The sequence below is a fragment of the Strix uralensis genome, chromosome 4, assembly GCF_047716275.1.
Source record: "Strix uralensis isolate ZFMK-TIS-50842 chromosome 4, bStrUra1, whole genome shotgun sequence".
NCBI lineage: Eukaryota > Metazoa > Chordata > Aves > Strigiformes > Strigidae > Strix > Strix uralensis.
Window position 1 is genome coordinate 94,509,171 of NC_133975.1, and position 26,143 is coordinate 94,535,313.

A 26,143-nucleotide genomic window follows, 5' to 3' on the forward strand; every position below is an offset into this window, starting at 1 on the left:
TACTCTGAGATACGCAGTTCAGTGCCTATTGCAGCTGCTGGTTTTGATAATCTTGATACAGTTAAAGCTGTTGCTAGATCAAACAAATTTATGCAGAAGGAGATTTTAATGTAAAAAAACAATTTAATAGTCTCTAACACACCAGGTGCTTAAAAATCCTGTACTTGGTACCTCTGAACTTGAATTCTACTTCTCATACCTACAGGACTTTGAAGCATGTTTCCAGCTGTCTGTTACCTCTCCTGAGGTCTCAGAGGTGTCTCATTAAAGCTGATGTTAAAGCCTATTAAATACATGAATGTAGCTTCTAATGATGCATCTCATTTTAGGTGAATTGTCACCAGGAATTGGCAGGGATCATTGCTGCTCTGGTCCTCCGGTGGCTAGGATAGTGAAAGCCACCTGGGGAAATGCAGGATAATACCTTCTGTGCTGGGAGATGAAAGGCAAAGTGTCTCAAAGGCTGTTGAGTTCCAGGGGCACACCAACCTTGTCACCTTCTCACCCTACCAGCTCCCCTCGCTCCTGCAAAGTGCAGCCTCAGCTCCCAGAGCTTGCAGATGGGAGGCATCTGTCCTTGGGCTCTCAGTGTCTCTAGCCAGTTAATTATTAATCATCACAATATCCCTTATGTCAAGCATCTGAACTGCCCCTGAAGCATGGAGAACTGTTTTGTCAGTTGAGTCAGAAAGGTTTTAGTGCCCTGCCACTCATTGTCTGTGAAGTAGTTGTTCTGTCAAAGAACTTAAGCACCCAGGAGTGATAGTTACCTCATCTGAGCCCCACACAGATGACCTGATGCTAGCAGGGGCAATAAATGTGTGAACTGGGAAACCAGAAGAGAAAGTTAAGCTTGTATCATGGGTCCTGCAACGGAACTGGTGCTGTACCATTGGACATGCTTAGAACTGTAATGCTACTGCAGTATAGGTATACTGTCCATTATGAGCACCTACTAGGAAAAACACCTAAGTACTTAGCTCCCTTCAAAGATACCTTGGTGGGCTCTTAAATCCTGGGGAGCACAGCTAATTTCCTGTGACTGTTGGCTGGCTGGCTGTTGTGCCTCTCTTTGGGATGCTGCTGCTTACCACTGCTCTAGAAACAGTGAGACACCCGAGCTCGTGTGGGGCTCTAGGACTTGCCTGCTCACTCTATCCAGCTTGTATGCTACTCTAAAAGAGAGAGACTGAGCAGAGACAGACCAGAAAGTAGGCATGAAAGAAGAAGAAAATCACTCAGCTTGTATCAAGGCACTTCTTACTGTTGGGAGTATTCAGACATGAGAACCTGACCCCTGGCTCTTTCTAGCTGGGACTATTTTAGTGGAAATGGAATGACACTGGCACTTTATTTCTGGTTTAGTTTTGATAACATACATTGAAGCAGATCTGAAAACAAACCAAAATCCTGGCTACTTTCCACTCCTCTGTAGGGCAGTTTTTACAAGGAATATAGTTGTTTCCTTCTGCCTACCTGCAGAAGCAGCATTTTAAGTAATGTCATACTCTCAGGATCACCCCAATAAAAAGATAGGGCCTGAAGTCTCTCTTAGCCATGTGGCACAAGATGCGTTCACTAAACTATTTCTCCAAGCCTGTGGCTGGCACTTGGCACAGTGGTAGCTCTCACTAAACACTGCCAGCCTCGTGTGCACTTTGTAAAAGTTTTCTGGAGTACTGCAAAGGCTTTCTCCATTAAAAGTATGTTTCAAATAAGTCGTGGAAGTGGACAGCTGGAGGCAATATTACATTTTTCTCCCACCATTTAAAATCCTGTTTTGGGAAGTCTTGGGTGATGCACGTAAATGAACTCATTAAAACAGGATCATACACATGACTTAAACTGTGCTCTTTACACGATTAGGTCCTCAGATGTTTCTGTGTTCTCCTCCACCCTTCCTTCTATCCCAGGATGCCTTCACGCAGAGTGAAAGAAATGATGGTGGATCTGACACGATGCTTTTTTGTCTCAGTAAATTGATGATTGATCGTCACTAATTAGCACAGCTAGGGTCAAGCTCACTCTTCCTTCATTCTCTACTAAGATAGCGTGGTTGTAGGAGATGAACCTTTATTTACACGTAATAATAGATAGAGACGTTTTTTTTTTTCCTCCTTTCAGTTCAAACATAACGTTGTGCTCAATGACACCACAATGTTTTGTGAAAAGTACAAGTGCTTTGAACATGTGGGAATCAAAAAGCTCTAAACAGATTGTGTAATGCTGCCAACAAAGCATGTCCTTGGACCCTAGCCGAGAACAACCGAACCTTCATTTCGAGTAAAGCACTGGATGTTGAGAAAAAGAAATACCAAAGCTTTAGTCCTAGTTCCCACCTCAACTGCACTTCTAGCAAGTCACTTCAATCTCTTTGCCTTGGGTTGTCTCACCTGTACGAAGGGAAAGAGTGCTCTTGTTGGGATGGGAGGAGGTGCTTGTGGGATGCTTGGGAGGTTAAAACCCTACCTGCTTTTTGGCATCTGAGATGTAGCTGCTTGGGTTGATGTGACTCCCATAGGAATGGGAGGCAGCGGCAGGGTTTCTGGGTGGTGGGCTGAGGGCAGCAGCCCTGCGTCCTGCTGGCAGCTCCCGCCTGACCTGTGCCCAGGTGAGCAAGTGCCCTGTTGTGATTGCACCCCTGCTGCCTCGGCGGCTGTCCCTGGCCTTTCTGTCAGGCAGGAGGTGGTGGTCCCCCTTCCCTTCCACACCAGAGCCTGCATGGGGAGGGTGAGGCGGTTCTGCAAGCAGTCACCCCCCACACCTGCTCCTGGCCTTGGCTTTTACTGCCCTTTAACCGCATATAGCAGATGAAGTATTTAGAGGCAGCTGCTATTTCTGTCATTAGCACCCAGACTTCCTAGAGAAAACTGCTGGCTTTGTGACAGCTGAAATCTGATTCCAGTGAAGCTTTTTACTTCAGCATGTACAAAAGCAAGGGGAGAGTGAAGTAAGGGGGAGGGAAAGACAGCACTCAATTTGCTATTCGTTTAATTCTGTCAGGAAAGCCCAAGCAACTCGATTTCAGACATGCATGTTGCAGCATGGTGGATATTGTTCAAGGGATTGAGGATGCAGAAGCCGTGGGTAAGGAAACAACACAGCACAAGGGGGCTGTGTGCTGTGCCTCTTGCCAGGATACATTAGCTCCTGCTGAGCAGTTTTGTGCCCTGGAGCCTGCTGATGGTACTTGCCAGTTCAAAGCAAATGTGAGTATGTCCATGTTGTGCTGCCATTGCAGACGCTGGAACAGACGCTGGAACAGGGTCCAAAAGACCTGCTTAGCCTTCTCCACTCCAGAGCATGATCCTTTCTCAGTCTTCTCTAGTGTAATTCCCAGTATTTCTCTGGAGAAGGAAAAGGCTGTTATTCCCACTCTGCAGCTGAGGTCCTGGCGTGCAGAAAGGCTGACTCGTCTGAATCTAGGACAAGAGGCAATGGAATGAAGCTGTGTCAGGAAAGCTCAGATTGGACATTAGGAAAAGGTTCTCCACTGAGAACCACCGGTTGCTCACTGGAGCAGGCTCCCCAGGGAAGTGGTCATGGTACCAGGCCTGTCAGAGTTCAAGGAGCATCTGGACAACACTCTTGGTCATTATGGTTTAGTTTTAGGTACTCCTGCGAGTAGTAGTAGCACGGAGTTGGATTTGATCTTTATGGGTCCCTTGCAACTTGAGATATTCTATGATTAGGTGCCTTGTTGCTGTACTGTCTCTTGAGTTTTGATGTGGAATTATGTTTGTGAGACTGTTCTTCCTCTTCTCCAGCCTTGGCTGCTGAAAATTCTCTGATTTCTTTTTAAGGACTGTGATAGATGTTTTGAAGCAAAGCATTTTATTGAGGCTTCCCAGTTTACCTGTGCTCCCCTCTGGAGTTCAGATAGCTTCCAGCACTGGAGGGAACTGCAGGTCAGAGGCACACTTCCAGTGCTCAGTCTTTTTAAAATGAAAGTGCAGGCTTTCTGTTGCTATCATGATTTACAATTTGAAAGAAAACTCCCAGGATTTCATGTCATACTGTGATGCCAACAGGATCAGAGATGGTTCTTCCCAAACCAATTAATTTACAGAGCAGCTCTGGTAATATAGTTCAAGAGACTTTCTGAAAAGATGTCATTTAGTAAACAGGGGTGGATGAGCTGGAGCATGAAAGATTAATGCCCCCCTTGTTTCCCATGACTCTGTACAAGCCTTGGACTGAGATAGAAAGAGGTAAGAAGAAACAGTCAGTCCTAGTTCTGCCCAGTGACTCAATAACAGGATTGCATACACATTAATCTACCAAAATTTATCCTCTGCTTTAGAAATAAAAATGATTGTTCTGGCCCAGCCTGAAATCTTTATGCTGGCCAGTTCACACAGGTTATCATTGAATTTGATGGCCAATAGATTTAAAAATTTTCTTGTGTTTTACTTGGGTCTTGTCAAAATAAAATGCTACCTAGGATTTTGGGGGGATAGAAACACAGTTACATTACACGCTAGGGTTACAGGAGGTGATGTGGTTAAACACTGCATGCACATATGTGCTCTGGGGACAGCTTGACAGACTGCAGGCTTTTGGAAAGAACTAGTCTAGCAAAGGAGGGGAAAAAAAAAGCATCTGTCAGTAAATAGATGGATAAAGATGCTCTGTGCTGCTTTTAAGAAGCACCAATCATCTTTATAACTTTGACAGGTGGCAATGGGGCAGGAGGGGAGGAAGAGATTCAGAGAATTGTGTGGGTGGTGAAGAAATTAATCGTAATGAATTGGAAGAGCAAATCCACAGCGGGCAAAAAGCTTTGGATTTCTGCCCTGCTGGATATGGATAAATGCAAGAGAATCCCTTTTGCACGCAAGAGCTAATTGGGCAATTACAATGTAATCTCAAAACCTTTGCTTAAACTGTATCCTGGCTATCAAAGCATGAGGCAGATTCTTTGCCAGTGGTTCATAAGGCTTGCCCAGAGTAATTCAGATGGGTGTTTGAAATAGCTGCCCTCTTTATCTTTCCCTTTCTTCTGGGAAATAAAACCTCTCTGTTACTTTTTTTTTTTTTTTAAATCACTGTGCTACAATGGGAGAAGTCACTTCCAAGGCTCCTTTCAATGTTTTCATCCTTCTTCACACAGAAGAACACATGAACATAAGAATGGCCAAACTGGCTCAGACCAAGGGTCCATCTAGTCCAATATTGTTATCTTTACCTCAGTGCCTGCTTGTGGCCACTACTGGAGACAGCAGCACGAGTATATATGACCTTTCCTTCTAATATTTTCACAGCTTCCAGACATTTTCAGCTCTGGGGCTTCTCTTGAGCTTGACCTCGGTCTCTTTACTAATTCTTGATGGCTCTTTCTTCCATTCAGTTCTCCTGAACAAATGTAACCTTTTGTGTCAACATGCCTTGCCAGGGAGTTTGCAGGTCTATTACCTAGTGATGAAAAGCCAAGTCTTTTTTTTTTTTTTTTTAATAATGGATTCCTTTTGATGGGTTTTATATCATAGAATGGTTTTGGTTGGAAGGGACCTTAAAGATCATCCAGTTCCACCCCCCCGCCACAGGCAGGGACACCTTCCACTAGACCAGGTTGCTCAAAGCCCTGTCCAGCCTGGCCTTGAACACTGCCAGGGAGGGGGCAGCCACAGCTTCTCTGGGCAACCTGTGCCAGTGTCTCACCACCCTCACAGTAAAGAATTTCTTCCGTATATCTAATCTAAATCTACCCTCTTTCAGTTTAAAGCCATCACCCCTCGTCCTATCCCTACACTCCCTGATCAAGAGTCCCTCCCCATCTTTCCTGTAGCCCCCTTTAAGTACTGGAAGGCCGCTATAAGGTCTCCCCAGAGCCTCTCTTCTCCAGACTGAACAATCCCAACTCTCTCAGCCTGTCCTCACAGGGGAGGTGCTCCAGCCCCTGATCATCTTCGTGGCCTCCTCTGGCCCTGCTTGAGCAGGTCCACATCCTCCTTATGTTGGGGGCTCCAGAGCGGAACACAGCACTGCAGGGGGGATCTCATGAGAATGGAGTAGAGGGGAAGAGTCCCCTCCCTCGACCTGCTGGCCACACTTCTCTGGATGCAGCCCAGGACATGGTTGGCTTTCTGGGCTGTGAGCGCACATTGCTGGCTCATAGTCAGCTTTCCATCCACTAATACCCCCAAGTCCATCTCCACCAGGCTGCTCTCAATCCACGCATCGCCCAGCCTGTATCTGTGCTTGGGATTGCCCCAACCCATGTGCAGGACCTTGCACTTGGCCTTGTTGAACTTCATGAGGTTCACATGGGCCCACCTCTCCAGCCTGTCCACGTCCCTCTGGATGGCACATCCCTTCCCTCCAGCGTGTCGACTGCACCACACAGCTCGGTGTCATCAGCAAAGTTGCTGAGGGTGCACTCGATCCCACTGTCCATGTCCCCAACAAAGATGTTAAACAGCACCAGTCCCAACACCAGCCCGAGGAACACCACTCATCACTGCTCTCCACTTGGACATTGAGCCATTGACCGCAACCCTTGGAGTGCGACCATCTAGCCGATTCTTTATCTACCGAGTGGTCCACCAGTCAAATCCATGTCTCTCCAATTTAGAGACAAGGATGTCATGCAGTACAGTGTCAAAAGCTTTGCACAAGTCCAGGTAGATGACGTCAGTTGCTCTTCCCGTATCCACCAGTGCTGTAACCCCATTGTAGACGGTCACCAGATGAAGGCATGATTTGTCCTTAGCGAAGCCATGTTAGGTGTCACCAATCACCCCCTGATTTTCCATGTGCCCTAGCATAGTTTCCAGGAGCATCCACTCCATGATCTTGCTGGGCACAGAGGTGAGACTGACTGGCCTGTAGTTCCCTTGGCTTTCTTTTTTTCCCCTTTAAAAATGGGGGCTATGTTTCACCTTTTCCAGTCAGTGGGAACTTCAGTCGACTGCCACGACTTCTCAAATATGATGGATAGTGGCTTAGCAACTTCATCTGACAGTTCCCTCAGGACCCGCAGATGCATCTCAACAGATCCTGTGGACTTGTGCACCTTCAGGTTCCTTAGATGGAGACTTGCAATTCCCTGACTGTCATGTGGGCCTATGTTTGAAGATTAGCATTACAGCTGCTACCTTCTGGTGCTCAGGTCCCAGAGACATTTTACATGAGAGGCTGCCCACAATCATTAGTAATTCAGCTATTCTGTCCCTGTGGTTCCTCTGTTACTCTTGGGTAAGTGTTGTTCTGCCCCTGGGATCCTCCAGGGCCCATTCTGTCTGTATCATACACTCATCCATGTCAACTTTAAACAGAGACCATTCCTATTTCTTCACTCTTCCTACTCCATTTACAAAAATAAAAGTGGGAGGTTCAGGCATGGGAATCTCACCACTTTTCTTTTGGTAGAAACAAGAAATCTCTGATGCAAAGATTTAATTTATTGTCTCTGCAACAGCAGTGTCAGGTCTGAGTTATCCTTTTACAGCTTTGCTATCATTTGGCCCTACAGACTTTTCTTTTATGACATGTTGGAGAAAGGATTGAAGAAATGGCTAAATGTTACTGGAGAGTCTATCCTTATCTTTTTTGGGTCTATCTAGAAGCTAAAAGTGACAATGTTTTCATCTGGTTTTGAAAGCACAGGGTCCTGAGAATTTGGATGAGGAATGATCAGTAAGAGAGCTCTCTCTGCAGTGCTCTCTGCTGGATACCTGGGGGTTTTCCCACCCCTAATTTGTGGGTTCATGTTGTCTAAATCTTTTATGCGACTGCGCTTGAACCAAGGTTTGGGTGCTACGATGCCAAAGCAGTTCCACACTCCAAAGAAATGAAGCATCTGGCTGCTTCCAAAAGCTTGGGTATTCTTAAGGCTTTAAAACTCAAGACTGATGCCTGTTCACTTCAACCATCTTCCAAAGGCTCACTTGTGACGTGAAGCATGCTGTTCTCCATACCATCTCTCTGCTGAACCTAGCTGGTATTCTTCCTCTTGCAGGGAGTGTTTTTCTTTAGAATGGCACCAACACAGCAATTCAGAATCAGGCTGGTCTTGCTCACATCCATTGTGTATTGCCATCTGATCAAACAGATGAAAAAGAGCCTGTGCCTTGCTAGGACTGAGTTGGGAGGGAAAGCAAAGAAGGGATGTGCAAGAAGCACAGGTGCACAAACCCCGATGGTATTAATGTTCAAGTGAGGTAGAAACCATGGCTACACTATTACACAAAATAGAAATGAAGCTCATGTCACAGTGTGTGGTCTTTTTTTTTATAAAGAGAGAGCAAAAAGATGCATTGGTGGCCAGTATCTATCCAGTACTGTTTTCATGATTGGTTACCTGGAAGTTACTGCTGCTGAAGGGTAGCAAACCAAGCTGTGTATTTCCTCTCATTGTTCACAATGTACAAATGCACCTTGGTGGATAAAGTAAGCTGGGAGAGAGTTAAAAAATTTGCACCTTCTGTAATTTAATTGCTGAAGGAGGCTGTTCTCTGAGCAGGCTAACTATTGCCACAGAAAGCATAGGCATTTCTAGGGATTCAACAGCACTCCTGTGCAAGTGACCATGTTCTGGAAGAGGATGGTTAGGAGAAACTTGTTCCCATAAGGAGACTTGCCAAGGACAAATCTATAGTGCTGCACCTTTGGTGCAATACTGGGCCCGTTTCTAGCCTTGATGACTAAAATGGCATGTGTGAAAGGAAGCTGATTGTCAATCTATCCATGGTTGGCTTTGTACACGCTCTTGGACATGTTTGCTTACTGCTAGTAGGACACCTCATGTAAACCAGAGAGTTAAAACGCTGTTGTTCTCCAAGACTTCATTGTATACAGACAGACTGTATTTATGTTTGCACATGTGGTGCATGAGCAAATATATCCTATTTGCTTGTGCAAATTTTATCTGTGTTCTCCTGTGGAATGAGGTAACGCTCTCCTGCTTACAGCATGCTGGTGCTTGCCTTGTCCTGCTGTTAATGAATTATTTGTGATACCAACTATGAGCCCCAGCCATCAACTAGGATTCCACCATATTTCATGAAGACGCTGTATAAACGGAAACAAGGGAGAGAGTTCTGGCTCCAAATTGATTACAAGCTACTTTTCATCTAGATCTGATAGGATGCATGCAAACAGCGATTGGTTTATTATCTCCATCTGGCAACCCTAACCCCTTCCAAGATGAGATCTCCCACTGATGCAAACATTCCTTTTGTCATAATGCCCAGTCAAATACAACTTTGTTCCCTCTATGAAGTTTTATACTGACTTTTTTTTTTTTTTTTTTTTTTTAATTCCTATTTGGTCTCTTCCAGTAAGAGAGGCTGAGCAAGATTTTTGAGGTGTTAAAGGGAAGCACAGTAAAATGAATTATATAAATGCTACCAAACTCATACTTCATAGAGCAAACAAAAGTTTCACATAAGATGAAATATATCAGGCTGGGCTGCTGATCTTGTTTGTTTGATGAATCTGTTTACCTCTTGCATGCATCCATCTAACTCAGAAGGCAGCAGATATATGGAGTGAGAACTGAATAGTCTCAGACCTATCCATTCATCACTTGCATGATGCATCACTTGCATGACTTTCATTGCTGGAATGTCCAGATACTTCCCTGTTATAAAGGAATGCAAAGCTTTCTTTTCTCTTGGTCTGCAGGATAATTAGCTTAATTTATAGGTTTATGACCATTTGTATTCCCTAGCTTGCATAAGTGAATTTAAAGAAAAACAGCCCAGGAGAGCTGAGATCCACATCTGTTGTACAATATCCTTCATCTCTTGTGGGAGTCTTGTCCATATCTAAGCTGAGCCTGATTGTATGGGGTTCTGCTTTTGTTCTCCTGCCCTATGGATCACTCTGGAAAGAGTGTCATGATTTTTTTAGGTCTCTGATTCTCTGGGAAGCATTTTTTTTGTGAATATGGAATATGACTTATGTGTGTAGTGTCCTATTAAGAGCACAGGCTCTTATTTTTGTACTAATCAAAATGGGGGTGTGCTCAGAGTGTGCTTCTTCACTCCTAGAAATGAGTTACAATCCGCTTTTGAGAAAGGTGGTGGGCCATTGTCAGCTAGGGCTGAATAAAGCTTGTTTTCCTACAATAGATATCTAGGCATATGGCAGGTTCTTAAAAGGGCCAAACTAGGGGGATAGTTTAATCTGAGAGCAGATGTCTTTGATATTAGATGATGTTGTGAGCTAGATGAGACATCTACAGTGCTTACCTCTTTCTCCTACATTAGCCTGGCCACAGTTCAGATTAGATGTCTACTCTGCATGCAGGAGAATTTTTTGGCAGGTGTCAGAGGGATCTGGCAGATAATACCATTTGCATGCCATGGTACAAATATACAACCATTTCTTTTTTCACTAAAATAAATAGGAGCCAAGATGTAGTTGCAGTATCTAATGTTTTTTTATAGAAATAAATACAAAGGGGGGGGGGGGGAGAAAAAGGAAGGAATATTCCCAGTGAAACCTGCTACATAAGGCAAATTCTGCTTGATCTTACTGATGTATTTCCTTATCTTCCCTCTTCCCCTTCAATCCCTGATCTCACTGGGTACATTTCAGATGTGGAGATACCCTAAGATGCGTGTCCATGAAGAAAACAGGGTCATTTCAGGTCTGTTCCTAGATGTATCCAACGCACAGTGGACTAGCGCAGAAGATTTGCTTTAGCACAAGTGTGAAAATTATTCCTGTGCCCAGCAGAATGGAAATATTTAAGGCAGCCAAAATGCTATCGAACATTGGTCTCATACATGCTGTTCTGTTTAGCAGGTGGGGGCAAGGAGAAGAAAGAAAAGATAATTTAGTGTTTTCCAAAGAAGCTGCACTGGTGTGTTTGTGTGACTCTTGGGAGAAGCAAGCACAGAGGCTGTCCCTTTGAAGGGACAAACACCCACATTTTAATGTGAAATGGTTTTCACCCAGAGCAGTATCTTTGTCGTACTAAATGCTGATGATTTGTTGCCAGGCACTGCTGCTAACTGTCATCTCTGTCTTTCAGCAATGGATGGCTATTAAATGGTAATGCAGAGCTGCATGTCCGGTGCTGCCCATTAAATACAGTGGGAATCCTTGGAAAAAAAAAAAAAAAATTCCCCATAGCCCCCAGACAAACCAGAGCAGAGCACATTACATTAGCTTTTTAATTTTTTCCCAGCCATCATGGCATGCTGCACACATTAATCATTGTGTTGCATCTTCATATGGGAGGGCAAAAGTATCCTTAAAGCAGTTTGTCAGCATTCAAGAGCTAAATGCCAAAAATCAAAAATGACGACTCATTTCCAAAACTATTAGTGGTTAGCATCTTTGGTTATTTTAAACAGTGCTAAAATCACTGGCATAGAAGCCCTTGGGTCATGGTTTATAAACGAGTTTTCATCTGAACTTCCATGATCACTGTTTTTATGTAAGTGTTGTGCTTTGTAGAAGATAATTATCCCAATAACCCAATTTGGCATTTGGCTAGGTTATACAGCTACCCCTTCTTGAGGCAGTTCCCTTCTCAACAAAATGTTCCTTGCTGTACTCTTTTTTTTTTTTTTTTCCCAATGTGATTCTTTGGTAATTGTGCTGGAACAGCAGAGAGCAAGTGTATGATTATGGTAAAAATACACCCATATCCTTTTTCTTGTAGGAAAAGATAATGCAGAGAGATGAGACACTGCATGAAATTGGCACTGTATTTGAAGAGTTTTATCCAAGACAGGACAAAGCACTGTAGGGAAAAAGGACAAGTCACTAGCTGCAGGGATCTGTATTTCCCAGTATTTCTCTAAGCTAAGCTTGTTAGGCACACTGCCAGCCAGGCATGGCCCCTGGAACCTCTCCAGGAAAAAAATCTCAGCTCACATTGTGAAAGGGTTTCCCCCATCCATGCTGGAGAAGAGACTCCCTTCTTAGAAGCTTAGAGATAAATATTGATTTTTTTGCAATAGCAAACTAATGTTAATGGCACACAGTCAATTTCTGTCAGGGGCGCCATGAGGTATTTTGAACATGTGCCACCAAAGCCGGCATGGAGTATAGATTCCTTAAGTGCAAACAGTCCCCACCCTTCTCTTTTCTGACACTGCCACTGTTGGCTCACAGGACAGGCATGACTGTTTTTGGCAAGTAAGTAGGAATGAGGCAGGGAGTGAGAATTTACATGCCTATATGACATCTAAGTGATGGACTGGATTTTGGCCTTACATAGCACTCGCATGGAGAGGAGATCTGGGAGGAGATCTGGGAGCATTACTTTCTTTTCTATTTTCTGTAGGACTCCAGATTCGCTTGTGGATAGGTTTAACTCCTGGCTATGAGGTGCAATTGCTGCCATTAGGAACCCCAGGGTGAGGCCTATGTCTGTGGACTTCCAGCAGCAAACAATCAGTGTTGGAAAGGAGATCTGGGATCCCCATCTCTACTGGGGATTCTCCTTATCTGAGTGTGGAGCCCACCTGTTTTATCTGTAGTGGAGTGGGAAGGTCTTCCTTTCAGTTTGCTGATACTGATGGTGTTAAATATTTCATGGTAAATGAAAATTTGAAGAAGAATTTGGCAGATCACAGTTTTGAATTTGAATGTAGTATCATGCTGATGAAATTTTAGTTTTGACCTGGTCCAAAGTAAATCTGTAGTATGTCCATAGCAGAGCAGGGAATATGAACCTCTCAAGTCCTTGTTTGTCATCCTAGCTATGGGACTGTCCTTCGTCAGTTTGTCTATGGATGTTCAAACATGCTTCCACCTCCTGTTTGAACCCAATATTTTTTCTCAGCTTTCTCTTTTCTCAGCTTTCTCTGTAATAATTTTCTTTCCTCTAATGTCTGTGTGTCTCTCATTTTTATTTTTATTTTTTCCTACTGAAGATGTCAGCTTTTGTATAACAAATGTAAGCCTGCCAGCCTGCAGATTCCTTTGAAGTAGTTTGCTGTCTCCCTTGGGTCTCTGCACAACAGGTTGAAAACAATGTTATTGTGCTCTGCATTAATGGTATGGAACAAAAGGAACTATTTATTCCATTGCCTGTGGTGTTCTTGGTCCTTCTGTGACATCATAAAGGGACTTCTTATCCCTTTGTGATGGCTATAATTACAATCACTTTGTTGTTACCTCGGTCTTCTCCAAGTAGTTATCCATGTGGGAACTTGGCAGAAGTTAGCAGTTGTTTTAACTAGTTTCTTATACTTTCTTGGTATAAAGAGAGTAGATGTCCCTGCCTTGTGTATCTAGGAAGCTGTTGTCCTTGGTGAAAGCATTAATGGATTGGGTTGCAATGCAAATATGCGTACAGTGTTGTCAATAAGAGGTTCGACTTTTAAGGCTAGTGCTCCTCAGGAGACAGTTCAAACTGAAAAATCACAGCTGAAACTTTTAAAAAGCCTCTTCCGTATTATTATTCTCTAATTCTGTTTGTCAAATAGGATGCTAGTTTTTCAGTAAGTGTCTTTGGCAAAGGAAGTCACTGTGATATCCCTTTTCAGAAGAGGAGCCGTGGTGGATCAGCCTCACTTCTTTCCACTTCAACAGACCTTGTGACCGTCCCATAGATCACTTATTTTTGGTGAGCAGTATGGAAGTGTTGTTGGATTGTTAACCTTTGAGCCAGGATGTTGAGCTCATCTCTGCTCCTGATTTTCTATGTCTTCATAGTCATAGCACAAGCTATATGCTTGTATTTTCTTCCCCTACTTCTAAAGGGAAGAGTGTCTTTCTGCTTGACACAAATGCTGTGAGGCTTAACAATTTAATGCTTGGAAAGTATTTTGAAATCCTAGGAAGAATTGCAGAGAAGCAGAGTGTTGTTGAATCACCCGGGACCATTAGAAAAATCAAAAAACCTTTGAGTATATCTTGAAATTCATAGAACATGTATACCTCAATAGTTGCCTTCTCTGCCAGGCATAGGAACAACCTTCAGCCTCATGGTTTCCAGATTAGCATTTCCTGAGCAACTTTCCCCTCTAGTATTACATCAGAGAGATTTACTTCTCCAGGGATAGGCAAAGAGCCAGATGATGATGAACCTGCTCTCTCTCCCCTTGCTTTTTTATTTTTGGTTTTTAATCCTTTCATCTCTACAGAAATTTCCAGCTCTTGAGTCAAGCTTGATTCCTAATTCCTTTCACTTGGTGGTAGTCATCTCTGAGTGTTTTTCTCCCTGCTCCTGTTCTACGTCAGCACAGTACGCTTTCAGACGGCAGCACTTAAGGGAATGTTCCTGCCAAAATAAAGTTGAAAGTGACCTGCATACAGCCGATCAAAATTTTCAAGGTCATATATCTGACAATAGGGGCTTTATTGTTAGTCTGTTGCATCCCATCCCTTCAGGATGGTCTCACAGCCTGGCACTTCAGAGGTGAGTCTCTTTTCCCCTACCAGTGACTAAATACGGTTTGGAGAAAAGGCAGACTGATCTTGGCAGGTAAGCAAGCCTTATGATATGAAATGAGGATTGATTATATTTCTCTGGATCACCTGGCAGGTCTCAGTAACTGTCAGAGTATAACTGAAAGAAACACCATTCAGGAAGAAAAGCAGATGCTCCAGTCCACCAAGCCATGGAACTCTGCCCCTTGTTAACAGGATGAGCAGACAGACTTTTTTGGTATAGGTATTAATTTTCTCCCCGAAAGGTTCTGATGGCTGTACCTATGAATTGGATCCTGCTGAGCAATACTTTGTTCCTGAATTACTTATGAATGGAGACAGCATAGTGGAGAGTGTTTCAAACTACTGTTTCAAACTGTGCCATAGCTTGAAAGACATTAATGTTTTGGATGTTCTCATTAGAAACTTGAGAAGAGGTTCCAAGAAATCTGCCTTAGGTGGTCAGGCATGGACTGTTGGTGTGGCTGAGCTAGCACACCAACAAAATACCTACAAAAGTAGGTACTTCTGTTTGGCCAGGCAGGAACATTCCGAGAGAGAGCAAGCCAGTGAGGAAGAATCAGTGTCATGTTAGCATTTTGCTACAATGGGAGAAAAATTCAGGAACCTGAGCAGGGATCTAGATGTGCCCTTGGTAGAAAAGTCTTAACTGCCAGTTTATCTGGTGGCAGGGATCTCTCAATCTCTTCTGCTGGAGCTGTTTACATGTGTATGCATCACTGATGGAGAAGCTATAGTTGGTGGTTAGGGTGTTCGTCTTGGACATGAAAGGCTGAACTTCAAATCCCTGCTACCAATCTGCCAAAGCAGAGATGAACTGTGCTTTTCAACACTTCAGGGACATGCTACAGCTGTTAGGCAATCAGCCATTCTGTGGACGGTTTGGGGTGCATGTTGCCAGCAGCCCAACTCTCTGAACAAAGGCAGATGCTTTGGCCTAGGCAGGATTGATATGTAGATTGGAGTGCATTTTCAAAGAACGCACTAAATGTCTGTTTTTCCTCTGTAATGCTGAACATTGAGACAGGACTAGTCTCTTATTTGGAGAGAAAGACTGGTAGAGGTCCACAGAAGACAGCAAAGATCCTTACCAACAAGGTGGTTTCTTGGCCTGAGCAGGGCCTAGCCACAGCATTACTCTACATCTGAGAAATCATTTAACAGCCCTATTTATTGTTACAGTTCTCAGTTACATCTTTCCTGCGATTTGAAGGACAGAGCACCCTGAGGCCATATTGCTGACCCTACCAGGCATGTCAGGGCCAAGTTAGTTTCAGAGTCAAAGCATCTACACTGTGCTTCAGATACCCTGCGCTCTGGTTCATCAGGAGATATTTATCTCCCTATGTTTTTTTTTCAAGTCACCTGAATCCGCTTTGACAGGAAGCCTACTTCCTGACATGCTCTGAAGACTGGACTAATGGCTCCCAATGCATGTAGGTGTGCAGGGTCTGAAATATGCTCAACTGAGGATGTTAACAGCCTCCTAGACATTAGCAGAGGAAAACATTTTGGACCATTCAATACTCTGTCCTGCACAGACACACTAAGGCTTTCTTGATATCTGGCTTTCAGTCATACAAATGTTTTCTTGGGCTTTCTTACTGCCAGAAAACTTCTAAACACTTAGCCAAAGTCTCTCTTCTTTTTGAGTATGTTACTCCTACTTGAATCCTTTCGTATCGTTCTTAAGAAGTCTTCTCCCATAATTCATGTCAGCCCTTCAAATGTTTGCAAATTTGTCATCTGTAGTCATTGCTTTGCCAAGCTATTAACTCTTCTGAATTAATTCCCTTATAAGTCAGTCTCGCCATATCCCTGATAATTTTGCTGCTGTTCTTTTTAAGTATCTCTCAATTTGTCATTGTGAATGCATCTAAGGCAAAGGCATTATCACTTTGCTAAGTTTATAACACATCCAAGTTTCTCAGGCACATTCCCTGAGTAAATACACTTCAGTGTAATCCTGCAAATGGATGCTTTTTCTTCTGGCTTCAATACTTGAGATTAAGATTATACATGAAAATTGTCAAAACTAAGGAGATGCAGCATGTGAGGTGGTGTGCAATAGCATGGATAGTCCTTCAGCAGAGCTGCTTATGAGACTGCTGTCTGGGACATGCTCTTGGCACTGGCACATGCTGCACCTATCTCCAGCAACTCCCCCTCAGTGATTTCTGTTTGATGTCCCCAGGCCCACCCTGGCCCCTTCAGCTGACTCCTTCAGGCACAGTCAGGACTGGGGTTAAGTGAAGCAGGTGGAGGTTGGGAAAATGGCATATGGCTTCTCATATGGCACAAACAGTCTACTACAAATACCATGTTGTGTACACAGACACCCAAACTGGGCCATTAGTGTCATGACTGGTGTGACAAACCCTTGGGCTGGTGGATTAACTTCTGCTGGCTTCTGTGTGAACTTGGAAACAGAAGAGACGGGCATGTTCATTCTGCAGGGACAGAAAATAGTTGCTTAATTTAGCCAGCTAATCACCATATCTCTCCGTTGGTAAGGCAGGTTCCCACTCAAGCTCTGAAACATAGGTTGGATGAGTGTTCACTGTCTCCAACAAGAGTCAACTGTATTTAATACAGAGCATGTTGGGTCAGCTACCTTCTGAATAGCAGGCTACAAATGTGTATGGCTTGAGGCAAAAGATACACAGTGGTGAACTTCCTCCTAGACGGGCTGCAGGAAGGAAGCTCTGCTCAGGACAACGCCTGCCATCAATGCAACAGCGTAGAAAGTGAAACAGTAATGGAGAAAGCAGAAAATTATAAGAGACTTCAAGTAATACCAGTAGCTTGAGCCAGGATTGTGCCTGCCCTTTTGTAGGATGAGGCTGTAAGTGGAAATATTTAATTAAAAATATTCTGAATACACCCAAAAGGTAACTGCTGAAATGCACACTGTTTCCTTTCTGCAGCCTGATTAATATTTTCTTCTGTCCTGCTATGCTACAGTAAAATCTCACTGCGTCACAACATTGAAGCTTAAGTAGATTTCCAACTCTCCCTCAGCAGCAGCATCAGTCTTTAATCCATATACAGCATTTTAGAAGCCACTGAAATAAGCTCTTTATGTTTCATGATTGCAAAGATTTTAGTGTTGCCTCATGCATCAGGCAATTCAGAAGCATATTATAATGTCTGAACAGCCACAGCAACCTCCAGAGAAATTCCCCCTGAAGAGACAGCTGAGGAATGCATTTAGCCCAACCTGAGAGGAAGAGATCCGTTGCAGAGCAGAACCTGGCTGAAATAGAAGAGCTGCTGTGACGGAGTTGGCTGTCACAGTCCTACAGAGGCTTGGCCTGTCATTCCTCTCAAGGGTTCAGTTGAGCATCTTGCCCTGTGTTTCTTCTCTTAGCATTTGTGGGTTTGCATAAGGGAATGAGGGAATATGTTTAGCAGTATAAGTTGTAAATTTGAGGCTGTTATTTCCCAGGAAATTCCCAGTCTAGAATGTAGTTTAGAGTGTATTAACCTGAAGGGTGAACTGTCCTCGGCAGAAACTCCTTTCATTCAGAATGCAGCAGAGTGGAGTCAATTGCATACCAAGGGATGCCTTGTCTTTTTCTTCTTTCTGTAATGTGACTCTGCTCCTCAGATGTCTATTCTCCAGCCAGTTCTCCTGTCCTGGTCCAAGTCTGAAGTGTCCCAGTCCAAATCTGAAGTGGGCTCCTTGTATAATGCTGTATCCCTGCTTTATCAGAGCTACATCAAGCTCTCTGGCTGGATTGAGGCTGCAGGTTTCTCAGTACTTGGATGCTCTCCTGGAAGAAAACCTGTAGTTCCTCAAGATTTGATCAGTTCTGCCAGTTGGGTTGTTTGCAAAAAGGCCAATGCCCACACTCTGGGAACTGTTTTTCTTGAGGCTTGCAAGTTATTGCCTATTGCGACTGGAGGCTTGAGCCTGTTTGTAAACAGAGACCTGCTTACTTCAGTATTTTGTTTCTTTAACACTACCTGGCATTTTAAGTGAAAGTTAGCACACCTGACTAAAGCAGGTGCTTTTGGCTAATTGGATTTGGAGTGACCTGATGGGCTGTCACACCCTGGTCCATGACTTGAAGATTGATAGATTTCGCCAACAGCGAAGAGGACCTGACAGAGGAGGTGATCCTCTAGCTAGAAAGAGTCATGTTCTGTGTGTGCTAGAGTGAGGACGCACCCAGATAGCTTTTTCTGTGTCATCACTCCTCAATACTCTGTGAAGCTTCTCTTTTAGTTGCTGTTCTGCCCACATGCATTTGAATGTTCTCCTGCTTAATCTGTATTCACAGTATATTAGGAAAATAACATTTTAGGCTTCGTGAATATACAAGCCTTGGACCTCTGGAGAACTGAGTGTAAGAGAACACAGGTCACACTGAAATGAGCTCAGGTCTCATCCGATTGCTAAAGAAAATTTACTAATAGCAGCCATGCTGTATAATTTGATGTAATCCCACATGATAGTGGTTTTTATTACTAGAGCTCCAGGCCAAAAGGGTTGAACAGCAGAAGGACTGAGACATATTGGCAAACCATGTGTGTGTGCCTAGGGCTGTGGAACATAAGCGGGCACTACTGCAATATGACCGAAGTGCCTTGGCAAAGATCTATGGGAAGCCCCCTGTCCTGCATGTCTGTAGTTGAGGTAATGCTTCCTTCACCCCTGCAAGCATCACTCAGGTAATAAAGTCTGTGATCTATTTTGGGCTCTCTCCTTTCACCTCTGTGGGCCCAAGATTCTGGATCCCGCTTTAGGAAAGTGTATTGGGGGAAACTGAAACTCTTTTTCAAGTTGCTGACCGTATAAGGCTGGGATTCTACTCGCTGGTTTCCTAAAGTGATGTTCTCTAGCTTTCCCCTCTAGTTTTGTCTTTTGTGCTCCCATATTTCACATCTGGATCAATGCATCTCAGAAAATAATGCTGAGATATTACTTTCATGTTCCCTGGCTGGTCTCCTGCATCAATCTGATGTTGCCTTTAATACTGTTTTTTGTGTTGAGCTTTAATATCACAGAGGATTTTCCTGGTGTTTGGGGTATGACCGATTTATTAGTGCATTTGTTAGTACACACACTCCTCTGCATGTTTTCATGAGGCTGCCTAGGTAAGTTGACCACAGGGGCCAAGTGCTGCTAAGTCCAGGACAAAGTCTCTGGGAAAAGACTTTACACAGTGTGTAAAGGCAGATGTGTGAAGACATGCCCCTTGCCAGTCTGACCCCTTTCTGGAGCACACCAGTTAGCAGCTGGAGCCCTGAGCATCCTTCACTTGGATTTGTTGAGCCAGCCAATGAGCCAGCTCCCCCATCCTACAGAGAAGAAACGTCTGTGAAAAAGAAAGCTTGGTACTACACTGAGTACTCAGAGTTTGCAATATTGGCTGAAATCAGGGAGGGTGGATTTCTTTTCTGTATGTTCATTAAGATCATAAGAAAGGATGGGTTAGTGTCTGTTCAGTAGTGGATGGATCTGGTGGAGTGGAATATCCAGTCTGTTCTGGGGTGATAAATGGAAAATTGCTTAGTGTGTTAGCTGCTCAGAGAAAGTAATATTTGAGATACTCACAGAGGTGGTCTTGTCTCCAGGCTCTAGGGAGCTGGTTAGTTAAGCTGCTCAGCATGGTGATGCAGGAAAGATTTTGGTGCCACACCATGGAAGATAACGGTCTGAGGTAGGGAGGTAAAGAGAAAGTTAGTGACAGAAACTTCAATGTTATAGTATGATATTAATTAATGGTAGAAATTAATGGTTACATGGATAAGCCTCTTCTATCTGAAAATCCATGTTTCTGGTAGGAGTTCCCAGGAATTCCTGCTCTGAAAAGTCCCAGGATGACAATCTGCTAGTATCACGCCATCTGCTTCTCCATCCTAGACCTACCAGAAGTATTTCAATATAATCAAGCTTTTTAGTTTCTATCCTTTCTGGAAAGTTAGGGCATGGTTCACTGTCCCGGTGAGACTTTCACTTCTGCCTCTGTGTGAAAGATGGCTAAATGAAGTGAATAACGCAGCTGACTCAGATTATCTCCCAGAATCTAAACTATCTCACCAGCTATTGTGATCTCTGAACCAAACCAACCAGGAAATCAGGGAAGACTTGAATAAAAACTGGAAAATTTCAAATTCTGCTTCATCAGGGACCTGCATTAAAAGCTCTTAACTGATACATCACAAACTGTAAATGCAAAGAGGTCCCTCTCTGGTTTGAATTTTGAGTCCTGGGCTATCTGCAGCTGTTGTGAAGCAGCTACAGTCTGGTTAGCTTTCCTCCCTGCCTCTCTTTGCTTTTGAGCTGTTCTCTGTCTCTGTTGAAGATGGAAATGAGACAGAATGCTCCAAGTCCCTCTGTGTAAGGTTTACGGCATGATTTTGCAGGCAGTATGCGATGCAGGCATGAATCACAGATCCCTGTAAGATACTGCTGTATTTGATTCCCTGGCTTTTTCATCTGACTCAGAACAGGCTGCAGATTTTTGTTTTTAATCTAAGCAATAGCCAATTTACTCCAGAGATGAGTATTTGCTGACTGTTGCTGCTGTTCTTATGCTCAGAATTTCAAAACCCTTGGAAAACGAGGCCAGCTTTTGCATGTGTGTACAAACCTGGTTTCAAATCTGGCTTGGATTCTCTCTTCCAGCTCAGCAAGTGACTGACATGTTCACTTTAGCATAGCTTCCTCCCGAGACGAGCCGTAGGCTGTGCCAGGATGCCGCGAGGCGTTCACTCTGTGTTCAGTTGTACACCAGAGGCAGATTCTGCAGCACCCTGGAGACAGGGGGTGAGATGAGGACAGTAGCAGCCATGATTCAGAACTGCTTTGCATTTTGGTCTTGCTAATAAATCATACTGAAAATTTTTATTTGCAGTGAACCAAGATGCAAATCAGATCCCAATTCAATAAGTTATTTGAAAGAAAGTACTAAACCAGTATAGCTTCTGTTCAGTTCAAATTCAGGTATGGCTGAAGTTGTTTCAGTTCAGTCCGTAATAGTTCATTAAAAGAATTAATACTGAAAAATACACAATTTAAATACAGAAATGCCCATGGGATGGTTGTAATCCTGCAACACCTGGCATCAGCCAGAGAAACACTTTTGCTCCTCTCTCCTTTATCTCTGGTGGAGCCTCTTCATCACTCGAGTTTCCAGAGCTGTCCTGCAGCCTGGCTCTCGGCTCCCACAGTTGGGCAGGGTGGGTTTTGGGAGCTGTGGTTGTGTGCTGGGAACAAGAGTGGTTGGGGGACAGGGCAGGCTTGTGATCTGACAGCGCTTTGCGGCTATGAGGTGATCAGGTCTCAGTGCATTACTCTAACATGCTAATCAAGGAGAGGTTTTTGGTTTTTTCCTTTGTGTTTGCTCATTTGTTGTTTGGATCCAACATAAAGTTTAACATGGAGGAAGAAAAAGCTGTAGCTGAACATGGCTTTCAGTTTAACTTTCTTGTTTGAAATACAAAGCCTGATGCAGACCAGCCTCTGTAGATAGCCCTGACTTTGATAACTGGGAAGAGCATTTCTAATTTAAAAAGTCTCCCTTAGCAGCCCATGATCTGGGTATGCTTGTATTGTTGCTGTGAGACAATAGCTCAGCCTGAGGGAAGAAGACAACCTACTTACCATAACCTCTGGGAGTTGTTACAGTGGGACTCTAGAGACCAGTGTTTCTCTGAAGCTTACTGAGACTATCTGAGACTGAGGATTTAACCCATGAGATTTGGGAGATCCAAGAACTGAACTGAGGGCTATGTGTCCATGGGAGACAGGCTTTGGTCTCCTCAGCAGATGTGGCTGGTGTCATATGGGCTCCCATATGCAGTCTCTACCTCTGTATCTTCTTCCCCAGTCAGAGCAGGGATATTCCTGCTGCAGAGCACAGGGCAAGAGAGCACTGTGGAGAAGGGCAGCAAAAGGCAAGGGCACATCATGTCCCTAAATACCAGGCATGTTGTTCAACAGAGGGTTCACTGCTAATGTGCTGTCTCAGCTGGCAGAGGTTGAGAGCTGCCTAACCTAGCTCCAGTCCAGTGCTCTGATGTATCCTAAAAACAAGAGTATGCATAATTCAAGTGAAGAGGTAAATGGAGGTTATACAAGGTCTGAAGAGAGCAGTGGGCAGGGGTCCAGCTGGGGTCAGGTGGTTTGCTGCCCTCCTGCAGTAATAGATCATTTGTGGTATCAAAACTTGCAAAGAACAAGAAGCATTACAGCATTTTCTGGAAGGAAAGGGAACTGCTGTACTGCCAGAGGCAAGCATTTTGGGAACATGGTTTAAGATATGAAGACTGGCCGGCCGTACATTAAGTCAGGCTTGGGACTGCACTTTTCATATCACAGCTACTGTGTTTTTCCACAGTAGCAGTAGTCCCTCAGAAAGCATTTCCAGGTGATTTACAGAGCTACTGCAGTCATGAAAAATACATAAGCAAAGAGTGTGAGGAAAGTAGGTGAGTGTGCCAGACCTCTGGTTACCTGACAGCAGAGGGGTTCTTACTCATACCATGGCAGCTCAGTGACACCAGACACCAGGGAAGGTGCAGCTTATTCTGGCTCCACCAGAAGCAGCTAGCAGACCCAAAAGAGAATTTTAGCTTAATGAACTTGTCACGTCCTTGTACAGGGACAAGAGAACAACATTCCATTTCCTTGCAGTGCTTGAGTAAAATAAGAATTTAGTTGCTCTGAGTTACTAGAGATGCATCTTCACTGCACAGCAGCCATAAGTGAACTGGAAGTATACCAGGCATGGGCAGTGCCTGAAAACATCATTTCTGCGGCAGCACAGCTCTGCAGCTAGCCTAATAAATACTGGTGTTGAGCAGGGCTAATTATCTCCAATGCAGCACTGCCCTGGCATGGCTTTATGGCTTCCCGCTTCAGAATTAGCTTAGCTGCGACTTGTTTGGGTGTCTGCACTGTCCTTCACGGTATGGTGGAAACAAGCCCTGAGCAGTGCTTGGTGGAGGATCATCGCATGCATGCACCGGACTGCAGTATTACTCTGCTCTTAATGTGATGGGGAAGTGCTGGACTCCAGAGCAATGAAGTCACTTAACAGCTCCCCTTGAAAATTTGTCTTTGACTTGGGTGAAGTTGTGGTCACCTTGGACCTAATTTTGGAGCAGCGAGCCCTTGTCTCTTCTGAAAACAGTGCTTGATCGTATATGGTGCCTCCGAGCAAAATGTTGACTAGCATGCTTCGAGTTTCTTTTTTTTTCTGTAAAGCAGTTACCAATGTCATTATAGATAATTACCTCCCCTGACCTACAGGGGGAACAGACCTCTGTCTCTATGATCTCATTGCCTAAAACTAACTTTATAAAAAGTAGATGTTGGGAGGTGATGTAAAAAGGTGTGTGGAAAATATTTGGAGATTCTCGAACTCAAGATTTGAAGATCAGCTAATACAAATGGATTGGTGAAACTGGCTCAGTGTCAGCTTATTTAAGTGAGTAGATAGATAAATAATCACACATGCTGTATCAGCTGGATTTATGCAGGTTCAGGTCCAGTTGTATCTTAATAGAGGTTAATACCTTACGTGGAAAGGATTAGATGAGCATTTTTTGGAGACCTCATCCCAGCTGGCTGTATAAACACAGTGCCCACTTCTGTTGGTCTGTAAGAAGTCTCAATTTGTTTGTCTCAAGATAATTTCAAAATCACTCTTGTCCTTAAGAAAAGTTACCCTGAGGAAGGGAGATGGGGGATATACCCTAGACCAAGATAGTGTGTTTCTTTTCCACTAATGCTTCCAAATGTGGCTTTTCTCTTACTGTAGTACTGGATAAATGAATACACCTCCACCTTGGGGATTGGTGTCTTCCACTCTGGCATCGAGATCTACGGCAGAGGTATGAAGTATTTCCTTTTCACTACCTGCTGAACATGGGGACAATTGTATGGCTAGTCTGATATGGAAAAGCACCGCAAACTTACAGCTTTTGACAAGGAATGTTTTGAGGAATGAAAAACACAGCCAGTTTTCTTTTTAGAGGCCACTGTGGAGTCCAGCAGGAACTTGTGCAGTTCTGTCATGAACCATGTAGCCCTTCTTATTTTCAGCCTCTATAGCTTGTGCAGGTGTGTAGCAGGATGGCAGATAGGAGGGACCAAGCAGTGTTGGGAAGCCGTTCTGCAGTGAAGGAAGGGGAGAGAGACTGGGACAAATGGGAGAGGGGAAAGAGGTGGATCAGTGGTTGTCTTGAGACCTGCATATGCGTGTTAGTGCTAATTCCCTGTCAGGGTAAATCTGTTTTTCGGTAACTCTTTAGGAATGTCTCTGGTCTAGAAATCTTGGAATCTGAATTTCCAGATCTTGGAAACTGTTCTTTTGGAAAGCAGAGTTACAAGGAAAAGAAAATGACTTTTGAAACAGTCTGCATGGGGCTGAAGCTGATTAGAGCACCCACTGCAAAAGGCGCAGTCAAGGGATCTGGGAAAACAGCTGTAGCACAATGAAGGACAAACTAGCATCACAGACTTTCTGTTTCCTTCTTCAGCATTAAATGGGAATGACTCGAGCTACTCTCTCATGGTATTTTAGCCAGTGGCATGCAGTAGACAAACCTCCTGGGGTGTCATGTTCCATTTCGAGCACAGAAACTTTCACAGGCTGTGTGAGATGGCCTGTGTGATGCCGTGAGGTCCACAGGCTGTGTTTCACAGGCCATGCAAGATGGCCTGTATGACATGGGAGGGACCTCTGGCTTGACCTGCGTGCTGAGGCAGCGGAGTGCAGTCAGCTTGGCTTTCTGCGAAGAATTCCCATTCACTGCCTGTAAATCCCTCTAGAAGAAGAGCTGATTTCTCCCTACTCCAGAAAAGACTTCTTCCAGCTCAGTGCCACCACACTATGGAAACTTATCTAGATGCCTCCACTGCAGAACTTTCCACTGAGGGGAAGCCACCTGAATGGGCACAGAGACAGACTCGGAGACCTTTCCTGGTGATGTGAGAAAGAAATAGTATGGAGGGAGGCTGTGAGGGCATCCTCAGGCTGATAGGCAACTGGACAGAGAAGATGGCTTTCAAAGTCTGGCTGAAACGGATTTTGGCGATAGCCTTGCCCCTGATGCTGAGCTGTGCAGACAGCTGCCATAGACCTTTTCCTGACATTGCATTCATTCAACTACTCACAGTCTGTTTCTTTTCTTGTCAGAGTTTGCCTATGGAGGGCATCCCTACCCTTTCAGTGGGATTTTCGAGATCACACCTGGCAGTGCGGTAGAACTTGGCGAGACCTTTAAATTCAAGTAAGGGCCCTTTTCTAAGTCTTCCTTTCTGCCCCCCCGTAGCCATTAGTGTAGGGGGAGCGGGACAGTCCTGTCCTCTGGGTCCCCCTTTCCCTTTCCTCATAAGCACCTTCACTGCGTCCTTTACATGATTCTGGTTCAAAGGCAGCCCTGCAGGGATTTTGGAGGTGGATAACAGAGCGTGTACACCAAACAGGGAACAGTGCTGAACTGTGTTTGGCAGAGTTTAAAAGTATAGTTACTTTTGCAGTTCTCTTCCCATTTTCTTTGTTTTCTGTGCTCCCAGCTTCACCTGTCAGCAAGAATGGAAGTAACTGTGTGTTACACAGCCAATGCACAGGGGAAAAAACAAAACCTGGTCTTTCTATGAGTATCACCTATTTGTGGATACTGCACAGAGTACCAGAAGTCATCTTCTGTGTTTCTTGCTACTCTGTCACAAGGGATAGACCAGCTGCTAGAGGAGTCTGAGAGGATGCTGCATTAATGTGTTGTTCAAGGTGCTCAGACTGTGGGGCTGTGAGTCAAGGAA

At 44.2% G+C, this 26,143-nt stretch overlaps 1 protein-coding gene across 2 annotated transcripts in view; it reads left to right on the top strand.

The window, feature by feature from the left end:
* The window catches only part of LOC141943190 (deubiquitinase DESI2-like), a 58,069-nt gene that overhangs the window by 13,341 nt on the left and 18,585 nt on the right, over positions 1 to 26,143 (top strand). For both annotated transcript variants that reach the window (XM_074867994.1, XM_074867995.1), the window contains 2 exons: positions 24,138 to 24,210; positions 25,518 to 25,611. In XM_074867994.1, the coding sequence (XP_074724095.1) occupies positions 24,138 to 24,210; positions 25,518 to 25,611 (167 nt within the window). The remainder of the gene's footprint in view (positions 1 to 24,137; positions 24,211 to 25,517; positions 25,612 to 26,143) is intronic.